At 44.3% G+C, this 12,185-nt stretch overlaps 1 protein-coding gene across 5 annotated transcripts in view; it reads left to right on the forward strand.

Moving 5' to 3' along the window:
* The first annotated feature begins 1,158 nt into the window (after positions 1 to 1,158).
* Positions 1,159 to 12,185, forward strand: part of ESRP1 (epithelial splicing regulatory protein 1) — a 65,135-nt gene continuing 54,108 nt past the window's right edge. For 2 of the 5 annotated variants that reach the window (XM_047841878.1, XM_047841875.1), the window contains exons 1-4: positions 1,159 to 2,516; positions 3,029 to 3,157; positions 4,411 to 4,524; positions 7,542 to 7,656. In XM_047841878.1, the coding sequence (XP_047697834.1) occupies positions 2,385 to 2,516; positions 3,029 to 3,157; positions 4,411 to 4,524; positions 7,542 to 7,656 (490 nt within the window). In that variant the 5' untranslated portion in view covers positions 1,159 to 2,384. The remainder of the gene's footprint in view (positions 2,517 to 3,028; positions 3,158 to 4,410; positions 4,525 to 7,541; positions 7,657 to 12,185) is intronic. The other 3 variants (XM_047841874.1, XM_047841877.1, XM_047841879.1) reach the window with 2 other exon arrangements.

A 12,185-nucleotide genomic window follows, 5' to 3' on the forward strand; every position in this document is an offset into this window, starting at 1 on the left:
CAGCCACAGTCCGCCGTCCCGCCTTGGGCCTCCGGGCGGTCGCGGCTCGCGCTCGGGTCCGCCCCGCAGGGGCCACGCACCCAGCCCCGCGTCCCCTCCAGGCGGCACCTCCCGGCCCAGGCAGAGCCCAGCACCTGGGAACCGCGCATCGAGAACGCCCCGCGGGGAGGCGGCTCGGGGGAACCGGCTCCTCCGGCGGCCTCGCCCACTGCAATGCAATCTGGGTGGTTTTTCCAGGTCCCTCCCTGTCTTGTTCCGCGCCCAGTCCCTGCCCCCGCAGCGCCTGCGGGCCGGGGAGCGCGGCTCGGGGATCGGGGGTGAGGGGCGAGCCCGCCGAGAACCGCGGGGGGCGCCTTCCCCACCACGCGCTCTGCGGTCCAGGAACTGAAAGCACTCGCCGCTGGAGCTCGAGCTGCGGACGAGGATGGCCCCGAGCACTCTCGTGGGCCGGTGAAGCGCTACCTAGCCCCAGCCTCCGCCCGCTCTCTGGGGACGCGAGCTGCTACCTGCGCCGCGGGCGGCAGCGCCTCCGCCCGCACAGTCCTGCCGGGAAACGCAGCGGCGCGGCCCTGGGCTCCTCAGACTCCCTCCTCCCTGCCCCCGGAACGCTCAGCCGCTCCCCACTGTGTCCGCGCTGCCTCGCGACGGGGAAAGTGCGCTCTCCCGCCTTCCCGGACACGCATCCCGACAGGTTCTCAGATCTGTACCCGGAGCGGGTTCCGGCAGTGACTATATATATGCTTGCCTGATTTCACACCATGAACACAAAGGGCTGGACACCTTGGGCCCAACTAAGTAATACTTCGGACCGATTTCGGTTCTCCAATAATAGATAAGTTGGAAACATAAAACTCCAGGAAACGTCACCTCTGGCTCTTTCCTTTCCCACGTCAACAGGTCCCAACCACATTGCCTTCTGACTTGGTGGCTGGGTGGCGATAGTGGGCGCATAAGCCTCTGTGCAGACCTAGCTTAGCTAGAGAAGGGAAACTGCTCGCAAAGTTGGCCAAATCGACACATAAGTACAAAGGCAAAGGTATGAGGAGGGACGTAGGGGTCAGAACTGGGAACTGAGGGAAAATTTGCTTTGGCCTGATTTAGGAAAACATTAGTGTGTATGTTTTATTTAGGGCCCAGAGCAAAACAAAGTTTGTGGGCCCAGCCATGGAGAAGGTTCTAGTCTCAAGCTAGCAGCCAGAACCAAACAAGACGTGGCAATTAAGAAGTAGAAGAGAGACAAGGAAGTGGGGTCCATTGTGCCTAAATTTCTTCGCGGGGACTCCCTGCTCCGTAGCGCGCAACCTCTGCGCCTTTGGGCGAAACTTGGTGGCTGGGCGTGTTGCCCCGGGCGTCTGGCTGTGTCTCCAGAAGGTGGGTAGCGTCCCGGGGTTTGGAGGAGCTCAGGCCTGGGCTCTGGCCGGGAAAGAGGGAGGGCCCACAAGGTTTCACCTACTGTTTGCACTTAAAGGTGTGTTGGGCTCAGGAGCGGCTTTCCCGGTGCTTGGCAATTGCCCCTGCCGCTTCCCGGCTATGGTTGGCCGGTGCCTCCCTCCGCGGTTCGCCCTCTTGGGGCGCCGCGCCCTGAGCAGCTCCGCACCCCAGGCTTCACCTCTGGCCTCTTTTCTCCTTCCTGCGCCAGGCCTTCTCCCTTGACCCTTTAGAACCCCCGGCTTAGTTCCCCCACAGTCGACATTTTTCCATGCCCCCCATCCCTCTCGATTACCTCCAAAGGGGTGACCCCCACAAGCGACTCCGGCCCTCCCCTCCGCGCCCTTCACCCCTCACCCTTTTCCCGTCTGGCCTCGGCTACCCTTCGGGTGGCAACCGCCTCTTCCCCGCCCCTCACGTCTCCCCCTCCTTCCTTCTCGCCCTCCCGTCTCCATTCATCCAGCCATTGTCTCCCGCCCCCTCCTCCCCTTTCCCCAGGCGGCCTCCACCCCCACCTCTGCCACGTCGTGGTTTGAAGGAGCCAATGGGCCGGCGCCGCCAGGTGTCTCTTACCTGCACCACGTGGGGGAGGGGGAAGGGGCGGGCAGGTAGAGCCACATCCCAAAACAGAAAAGCTTTCAGCCATTGCGCGCTCCACCCGGGGTGCAGCCCAGCTCCTGGCTTTTTGCATAGACTCACGGGCAATTGAATACAAAAAGGGCAGGCCTCCTGCGCCCTCCTTCCCACCCCCTTCCTGCCCAGGGTGTGGAGCACCGACCAGGTGTGGGCTAGGGTGGTTGGTTACCGCCTTTTGCACCGGCGGCGGCGAGGAGGGGGGGGCGGGCGCTCTTTCTTCTTTTTCTCTTGGAAGAGGTTTTAGCACGGGTTTTCTCGTTCTCACTTCCACCCCGCCTCACCGCCTCCCGACCCCCCTCTCCCCCTCCCCACCTATCGTCATGACGGCGTCTCCGGATTACTTGGTGGTGCTTTTTGGGATCACTGCTGGGGCCACCGGGGCCAAGCTGGGCTCGGATGAGAAGGAGCTGATCCTGCTGTTATGGAAAGTCGTGGATCTGGCCAACAAGAAGGTATTCCTCCAGATTTCTGTCCAATTGATAGGTGTGGGGCAAGAAGTTTATTGTAGAAGTTTGGAGAGTCGGTAAACAAGTGCTCTCGTTTAGCCACTTATGAGGCTGGACCCGAGGCCTACAGAATCCAGAGTAAAACCAAACTTGTTGGCCAACGGCCTGGGAACCGTTTCAGTAATCTGAAATCTGGCTCAGGTGGAGCGGCCGGGCGCAGCCGAGCCAGGTTCTCTGCCCGTCGGGGGACGCCCCGCGGAGCCGGGGTGAGATCCTTGGGGCTCGGGTTCCCACTTCTGGGCCTTTCCGACCTGATCCGGGTGGGGGTGGGGCCGGAGGCAGGGCCGTGCCGACCTCTCTGCCACCGGAGTCGCTCGCGACGAGTGAGCTTTGATTCTGTGGCCAGACCCCTGCAGCAGCGCTGGCCGCCCCAGCAGGAGAGCGAGGAAGGAGGGTGAATATGGGGGCTTCCAAATTGAGGAAGGGGAAACTGACCCCAGTTTCTTTCCGCCCTGGAGGTGGGACAGTTGCATGAAGTGCTAGTTAGACCGGATCAGTTGGAGCTGACGGAGGATTGTAAAGAAGAAACGAAGATCGACGCGGAAAGCCTGTCCTCCGCGCCGCAGCTGGACCAAGCCCTTCGACAGGTGACAGCCTTGGGCCGCGCGGTCCACCTTTATCCAGGCCACTCCGGCGTCCCCCGCAAGGCAGCCCAGCCACACCAGGTCCCACGCCCTCGCCGGCCGGTCCACGCACATCCCCGGGGCAGAATGGCAAGACGCCCAACCGCGTGGGTGGAAACCCGGCCTTGGAGGCCGAGGTGGACCTCTTGGGAGGAGGTCGCTGCTCCTCCAAGCCTCCCAGCCCCTAGCGTCGTGGGCCCAAACTCGCTAGTTTTCGAGTCTTTCCTGGGGCTTCAGGAGCAGTCGGGTTTTACCAATTGAGGAGCAGAGGTTGAATCCTAGCGCCCCCATCCCGAGGCCCAGACGCCCGACGCGCCTGTCCTCTGCGGGGCTTTGGGTGTGTGGCTCAACGCTAGGACAGAGGGCGCTGTAGTGTAGATGAGCGGGTGGGCCCCGCGAGGCGTGCCAGAGGCGGCCCCAGTTCGGTGGGAAGCTGAGGGTGCCTGCTTGGCTTCAAGCTTCTGAACTCCTAAAGGCTCGGTTTGGGTTCCCTTATTACTTCTTCAGTGGCTTTGATCCTAGCTGGGGAGGGCTTGCAGACCCGAAGACGTAGGGCTGATCGTTGGGTCACTGTGAAACTGGTGGAACCCCCTTAACAGAATTGAGATGACCTAAAAACCTGCTGCTTCCTGGTTCTGACGGGTACTGGATCAGGGATAGGGCGGGGCGCTAAACACCTGTGCACAGGTGTGTGTCCGGTGCTCTCTTGGCCTGTGCGCCAGGACACGAGGTGCGAATTAATAGGGGAAAGTTATCATTTGGGATTGTGTTCCAGGGAAAGTGTTGCCAGACTTCCCAGAGGTCTGTATACCCATTAACCGCCTTTGCTTATCAGAAACTGGCATCTTTCTTAATCTTGAAACATCCGAACATAAAATAACACCAGGGAATGATGTAATCTGAAGGCAACCTGCTGATGAAACGAGACCCGACTTAAAAGTCTTGAATGTGGATTTAGCGCAAAAGTAGATGGGGGCACTGAAGGGAGAATGTCTATACTAAATTCTCCTGCGGGTGAACTGTGGGTTGATTGGAAAGCTTGTCAATCCAAAGGATTCTAGATAGCTTGTGGGAACGGAGCCTTTCTTTCTAATATTGCCCCAGCACTGGTGTCCTCTTTTATGGCAGCGTGGTTTTCGTTGGTTACCAACACGTGGGGCCACTTTGCCGGAGTTTGTAAATCCTGCTTAAGTTGCATCCCTGTGTCTTGTTTACAGTTTAACCAGTCAGTAAGCAATGAACTGAATATTGGGGTTGGAACTTCCTTCTGTCTGTGTACTGACGGGCAGCTTCATGTCAGGCAAATCTTGCATCCTGAGGCTTCCAAGAAGGTAAGAGTGCTGGCTTCTCGGAGAATGATTGGACCTTCCTTTGGGGGTGACTGGAGGCTTTTTTTTTTTTTTCCCCATGGTTTATCCAAGTTTCTCCATTTTAAAAAGATGTGTGTCGGGAGTTATTGTTTCCTGACAGAATTTCAGTTTGAGAAGATAACAAAGGAATAGTGGTAATGGTTTCACAACAGTGTGAGATGTAGTTAATGCCACTGAACCGTAAATATTGTGTTGTGTATATTATTGAATGTTAAAATGGTAAATATTATGTATATGTTACCACAAAAAATCATGACCCTTTAATAGAGATCTTTGAGATTGCAGTAATTTTATAGATACCCTCTGGTGACTTAACAAAAGTTTCTCTTTTTGTTTTATGTTAAGTTTTTGAGATGGTTGACGTTCCCCCTTTTCTAAGCATATTAGCTGAATTTTGACGTTTAAAGTAACAGCAAGTAGGCAGGAGAGAACATTTACTTTTAAATTTTAAGACATTGTAATATTCCCTTCTGTAGAAAATGCTTTATCCTAGAAAGGAAGGAGCAAAGAAAAATAGTTTAATTAAACCTTGTTAATCGTAACTAATTTCATTAAAGAGCTTTGTACTGTGTAAAGACCTAGTCATATAACTAGTGAAACATTAATTATAGCATACTGCACTTTGACTTAAAGTAAATATTCAAAACTGATTAAATACTGTATCATAACAGTAGGGTCAGCCTTCATCTTTTACCTTTGCTGGTCTTTCTGACATAGAAAAGGGTATGGAGTGAAAAAAACATAATCTTACTGTAAAAATGTGACTCCTCTCTGGGAAGAATACTGAGGGGCTGTGGGGAAATGGAGACAGCAGAGGGCAGCCCCAACGTAGCCAATCATTGCTAATATAGTTGATCTTATCAACTTAATTAGTTTGAGCTGTAACTTTTTATTGTGGTAGGCAAATACTGAACTTGAAAAGATGAAGTATTTTCAGGAAACTGGATGAAGCAAGTCTTCAAAGAAAGATTCAGACTGACAATTGATGTCCCAAGTATAGTGACTAGTCAGTACAGATTTTTCTTTTTACCTCACTAGGGAAATGGAAAGAAAGGAGTTAAATATATGATGACAATTTCAAAAATTCAAGGGAGAAACTCAAGTTCCTAGATCTTAAAGGTTGAGAAAATCACTCCTCTTATAGCAACTTTTGTAATAACTTGGCTAAAGGGGTGGGCATGGGGAATGTTTTTTGTTAATTAAATGTTAGACCAGTTGCTATCCCCTTGATCCAGAAATAGACATATGAGGATTTTTTTTTTTTTTTCCCCTTTCAAATTCTTTTGGAGAGGGATAAAACTTGATACTTTCCCTATTTGGCTTGAGGAAAACAGCTGTTTTTGTTATTTTAGATGGGCTGCTTTAAAATGTGGGGAAACCTCCAGAGAACAATTGAGACATTTTCCTGAATCACTTCTATTAGGATTTTCATAAAGAAACCTGAACCAACTTAGTATCCTAAAACCAGAAACTAATTTAGTATCATAAAGGAATTCTATTCATGGCAGGGGGGAAGGGGGAGAGAAAATGGTAAAACATAATAATCCTGCCATTCAGAAAACAATATTATTATTTTTCTCTAATATAAACATATTTGAAAATATTCTTCCAGGTTTTTGTAGAAAAGCCTCATTTTTACAAGGAGCATTCATACTACACACACTTTTTAGCCTATTTTATAATTAGTATAACATCAATATCTTTTGTAGGAATTAAATGTTAAGTATTTTTAAGTGGATACAGCTATTTAAAATCTTTTATTGTAAAATGTGAGTTATCAACAGGTTTTAAATGAACATTTTTGTAGATAATCCTGAAGATTTCACCATTTTTTTAAGTAACTGTTTTGAAAACTCTGACCATGGTACAATGATATCTATTTCATTTTTTTAAAGATTTTATTTATTTTTTTGTGAATCTCTACACCCAACATGGGGCTTGAACTCACAATCTTGAGATCGAGTTGTAGGCTCTACCAATTGAATCAGCCAGGTGCCCCTGCCAGACATCTATTTTAATTACAGCATGAGCAGGTGTACATCTGATAGATCCAATGAGGAAATCTGAATAGAAAGAGACATTGTATAAATGTTATGGTTGCAAACATTAAGTCTTTATTTCCTTGACTTTCTAATGTATAAGTAGGTAGAAATTCCCAGTAAATCAACAAACTATTTTGAAATTGTAAGAAAAATCTAAATTAAGTTTTAAAAAATTCATCTTTGACAGTTATTTGATGGGGCTTTTTTCTACTAAGGGAAACAAAAATGCATTAGTACAATATCTGCCCAGACAGTTGAACTTGCTTAATAAGTACGAGAGTAGTACTAGTAGCTAAGAACAGTAGGTAACTATTTCTTCTTTACCCTTGAGATTTGTGATATCTTTTTTTTTTTTTTTGAGTCTAATTTGAGTTCTCAGGTATAGCTAGAATATTGGTCACAAAACTAATGTGGGACTATAATTTGGCACAAAATCATCCTTTTTAGGTAATCAGGAATTTACTATCTTGCTCTGATTTTAGTATAAAAATATGAGTATTATATGAGCCTAGTATTTAACTATGTTTTGTAACTGAATCCTGTATCTGGGTAGACACTGTAAATATAAGCATCTTTATGAGAACTGAGAGGGCTAATGTTGCTGCCTGAAAATATAGACTGTATGAAATGATTATGGCTGAAAAGAGTGTAATTTTATCAATTGGAAAATGTATGACAGCCCAAATATAGCTTCAGAAGTGTTTTGAATGGAATGTGTAATGGAACACAAATGTAATCTATTGCCTTAAAATAAGATAATTTTTTTCCATGACACTTGTATATAGGATATAATACAGTACTAGAAAATAGTCACTCTTATATTTAATTTAAAAAATTAATTTTGGTAAAATATACTCCATGCAATTCTTAGGTTCCTAATTATTAGAGAAACATTAAATTCATTGAGTTAACAGTGTCTACCTTGTCCTTCCTCAGAATGTATTATTGCCTGAATGCTTCTATTCCTTTTTTGATCTTCGAAAAGAATTCAAGAAGTGTTGCCCTGGTTCACCTGATATTGATAAACTGGATGTTGCAGCAATGACAGAGTGTATCCTTTAAGTGATTACCCAAGAATCCTTTGAAAAGGTAGCTCCAGATAAAATGGCAATTCAGGAAACTTTAAAATCCTTTTGTTAGTGTATGAATGAAATTGACCTGTCCAAAATTTGTCTACTGTGCTAGGAAGAACTAATAGTACAGTTATAGGCATCTTTCAAAGTAGCTTTTATTTTTATTTTATTTTTTTTTAGAGAGCGCACCTGCATGAGCAGGGGAGAGGGGCAGAGGGAAAGAGAGAATAAGAATCTTAAGCAGGCTCCCTGCTCATCACGGAGCCTGATACAGGGCTCGATCCCATGATCCAGGGATCATGACCTGAGCTGAAATCAAGACCCCGATGCTCAACCAGCTGAGTCACCCAGGCGTCCCTCAAAGTTATGATTTAATTAATTTAAATATTGATTTAGTGTGATGGATTTAGAGTTGGATTTTTGTGAGTTGAACATATCTAAACTAGTTTTCAATTTCACATTATGGGAGTGTTTTTGGTTTTTTGGTTGATGAAGAATGTGAAGACTACCTTCTTTGATAACTGATTCCAAGGCCACTTATTCTTGATTATCTTTGTTTTAGGGCTTATTTTGACACCTTTCAAATGGATATGCATTTTTTTAAATAGCGGAATATATGCTCTTTACAAACGTTTCATTGGTATTTCTTTTAACCCTCCTTGGGTTTCTCAAATACATATGGTGATTATAATGAGTCCTCTTTTGAGATGATACAATGAGGTGGGGACTTTACCCCAAAATCCTTTCATTACCAAAATAGCATATTTGATGCAATATGTATCTTAAAAGTAAATTTTATAATCACAAATCTTGTAGTCATGAATGACTGACTTGTCATCTTTCATCCAGTAAGTTTTAAAAGTGCTAACTAATAAGCAGTCATGTGCTAACATCAGATGTGAAATTGAGTAATAGAAAGGTTGGGCAACTCACCCAAAGCCACTATGAGAACCAACTTAAAATTGCATTTAAGTTCTTTCAGGAACCTGTGGGTCATAGATGTTTATTCGTAAACTTTCTCATTTTTTAGGAGCCAAAGCCTGATTCTTGTTTTATTTCAGAATTTCCTTTCCTGATTGGAAAATGTTTGCATGTTTTTCTTAACCCCTTGTAAGCAGGTCAAACCCATTATGTCTACCTTCTTTCTGGAAGTAGTTAGCTGGAAATTTGCTTTAGCGTCCCTAGTAGTGCTGGGAGATGGATGTAGTAAGCTCATTTTGAGGGAACTTTTGTAAGAATTAAAAGGTTTGGACACCAGAAAAATTCTTACTGATTGTTTTGTTGGTTTGAATGCTGTATTAGCCTGCTAGGGCTACCATGACAAATACTATATAGACTATGTGGCTTAAACAACAGAAATTTTATTTGCTCACAGTTTTGGAGTTTGGGAAGTCTAAGGTAGACAAAAAGAGATCCAAAAAATCAATAGATGGAGGGAAAGTCTAATAAAGTTATCTTAATTTAGAAAAAGACAATTTGAGTAGAAAAGGCAGTATATTAAGAATTGTTTATCCTTGACAATTCAGTATCCTCTTTTAGCAAAGAAAATCTTCCCCTAGTGATTATAGGGCACATGGTAGTAAAAATTTCCACAGCTACAAGCAAGAGATGCTTATATTTGGGTTTTTTGGTTTTTCTCAGTGTGTTGACAGTTCAGGGAAAATTTATTAAAAGTTCATCCTTTTTTTTTTTTTTTTTTTTTCCTCCTTGGCTTCTTGTGACCTTCACATGTATAAAATTTGGGGCTATTAGTAAGCATTTTCATTGTGGTGATCTGGACTTTTTACTTGCTTTCTGCTTTGCAGTGGTATATAGTACTTTTTAAAATAAAATTGAATTATCTGACATTAAATTTTTTTTTGTTTTTATATTTGAGAGAGAGAGCATGAGCAGGGGAGGGACAGAGAGAGAGAGAGAGAGGGAAACACAGAATCCAAACCAGGCTCTAGGCTCTGAGCTGTTAGCACAGAACCCTATGTGGGGCTTGAACCCACCAACCTGAAGATCATGACCTGGGCCGAAGTTGGATGCTCAACCAACTGAGCCACTCAGGCACCCCTGAATTATCTGACATTTAAGTGAATAGATATAGGATGCTATGACAATTATTGTTGTTTTCTTGTCATTCATATTAATCCTAGCTCTAAAACTGTTGTTGGTGGTTCTTTTTCAAGTGCCATGAAGATGAAAATGAGAAATATTTGACTATAGTAAACAAAGAAATTGTGAATAAAGCAAACTTGGACTCCATTTCAGACATATCGCACTTGGAGTATGATCTCATGGCCCTTTAGTAATGCATTCATTGGAAAAACTAAGGTATTTTCTTTTTTCTTTTTTTAAGTTTATTTATTTTGAGAGAGAGTATGTTCAAGTGCATGAGCAGGGGAGAAGCAGAGAAAGAGGGAGAGAGAGAATCCTAAGTAGGCTCCACACTGTCAGCACAGAGCCTGATGCTGGGCTCGATCCCATAAGTCATGAGATCATGACCTGAGCCAAAACCAAGAGTCAGCTCAACCAACTGAGTCACCCAGGCACCCCACTATTTTCTGTTTCTTAAATAGCTTAATTATACCCTACTTCCTTTGGGCTTACATTGGAAAAGTCTTAGATTTATAGTTTTATTACCAATCAGAAAATTGATTTTAATCTTAAATGTTCTTTTTTATCTGCATATTTTTTCCCCACTTAATGGGTAAGAAACCTTAAGCTTTCCTAACAGTGGTTTTTATTTTACGTTGCAGCTGTGACGAGTTATTTTATGACTCCTATTCAGAGGAATCATTATTTCCTTGACTAGACCACCAAAGTCCCCAGCTCAAAAGTCATAATGGGGCTTCCGGGTAGCTCCGTCAGTTAAGCATCGACTCTTGATTTTGATTCAGGTCATGATCTCATGGTTCGTGCTTGGGTTTCTCTCTCTCTTTCTCTTTGCCCTTGCACTGCTCATGCTCTCTCTCTCAAATAAATAAACTAAAAAACACAAACAATCATACCAAATATGACTATCTACTTGTCCTTATCTATGCATAGGATTTCTACAATGTCTGGACCAAAGAGTTCTTTCAGTTCACTAAATATTTCCCTTTCTAATATGGAAATGACACTGGCTTTGGAAACCTAAAGATGGTCATTACACATCCTTGATGGTTTTGCCAAGTAGATGGAGAGTCATTTGCTCCTGAGGGAATGAATACCTGTTGGACCAGGTAAACCAGCAAGGGAGGGAGAGGCTCTTGCCAACCCTTGGAAAGGAGCAAGTAAGAGAATATGTAGCTTTACTTTCCTGGGAAAGTTACTTACCTTCTCCAAGCTTTACTTTCATCTCAGGTATTCCCAAATGAAAGCTTTGTAAACCACTAGGAGCTATGTAAATGAAAAAGTATGACCACTTTGATAAAAGAAAGGGTTTAGGAACTTCTTGAGTGCGGTTCTCGTCCTTATTTTAGTGCTTATTTCCCTCTTTTGTCTTTGTGTTGGTTCTGAGACCACTTCTGGTGTTAGTTGTTGGGTCTCTCTGAGTTCTTCAAGTTGCAGTTTTGTTACCTGCTTTTTAAATTATGCAGTCTCAGCAGACAAAAAGACCTCATTTAGCAGATGAATGATGGGTAGCATTTTGTAAGCTTTTTATTTAATCGGGTGAGGTGGTGAGGGTGTGAAATAGGGATTGAGGCCTCAATTTTTATTTTTTGTTTTTGGAAGGAATTATCTTAGATTTTTTTGGAAATTAATAGTTTTCTCCTGTGGAAAAGACCTTTCGATTATGGGACTATTTGTATAAATGACTTCTTTTATCCATTTAAAAAAAAGAACCCTATTTTCCCCCCAGTGGTGGATGGAATTACTTCCTCTTGGTTTCTTAACCTATTTTTTCTTTGCTTTGTTGTTCATTAATTTATTTTCATTAATCAAGACCTCTCCCATTTTGTTTATTGTACTTAGCCTTTGGCAAGAACTTTTTAATGAAGTCTGGCCTTGTAAGGAGAGCAGTGAGCACTTGTGAATTAAGTGCTTACTGTATGCGCCTCCAGCAGCCTCATAACCAGTGGGGGAGTGTCGCCCCCTTTTTACAGCTGGGAAAACTGAGGCTTAGAGTTAGAAGTGTCAGCATTTGAGCCAGAGTCCTTCTGAGGTAAAAACCGTGCTCCTTAACTAGGGGGTAATATTCTAGAATTTACAGAGCTCACTTGAGGGTGGTGTTACATGTTTAAATAGATGATCTCCCTTGTAAGTTTATATTCTGTTTCCTGAGCACGTGTTGAACTATTCGGCAAGAAAGAGGAGTGAATAGAAATTTTGAAAAATTTTTATCCATTTGGATCTGTAGGTGCCGTTTATTATTAGCAAATGCCATTTCACTAGTACAGCTTTCTATTATCAGGATAAAAAAAAAAAAAAGTCACTAAACCACTCTTGTCTGCCTGTCCAAGGGTTAGTAGGGGTGTGTGTGTTTCACCACTTATTTATTTTTTTAATAAATATGTCATACTCCTGTTCTCCCAATCAC

Source organism: Prionailurus viverrinus, chromosome F2 (genome assembly GCF_022837055.1).
Source record: "Prionailurus viverrinus isolate Anna chromosome F2, UM_Priviv_1.0, whole genome shotgun sequence".
NCBI classification, from domain to species: domain Eukaryota; kingdom Metazoa; phylum Chordata; class Mammalia; order Carnivora; family Felidae; genus Prionailurus; species Prionailurus viverrinus.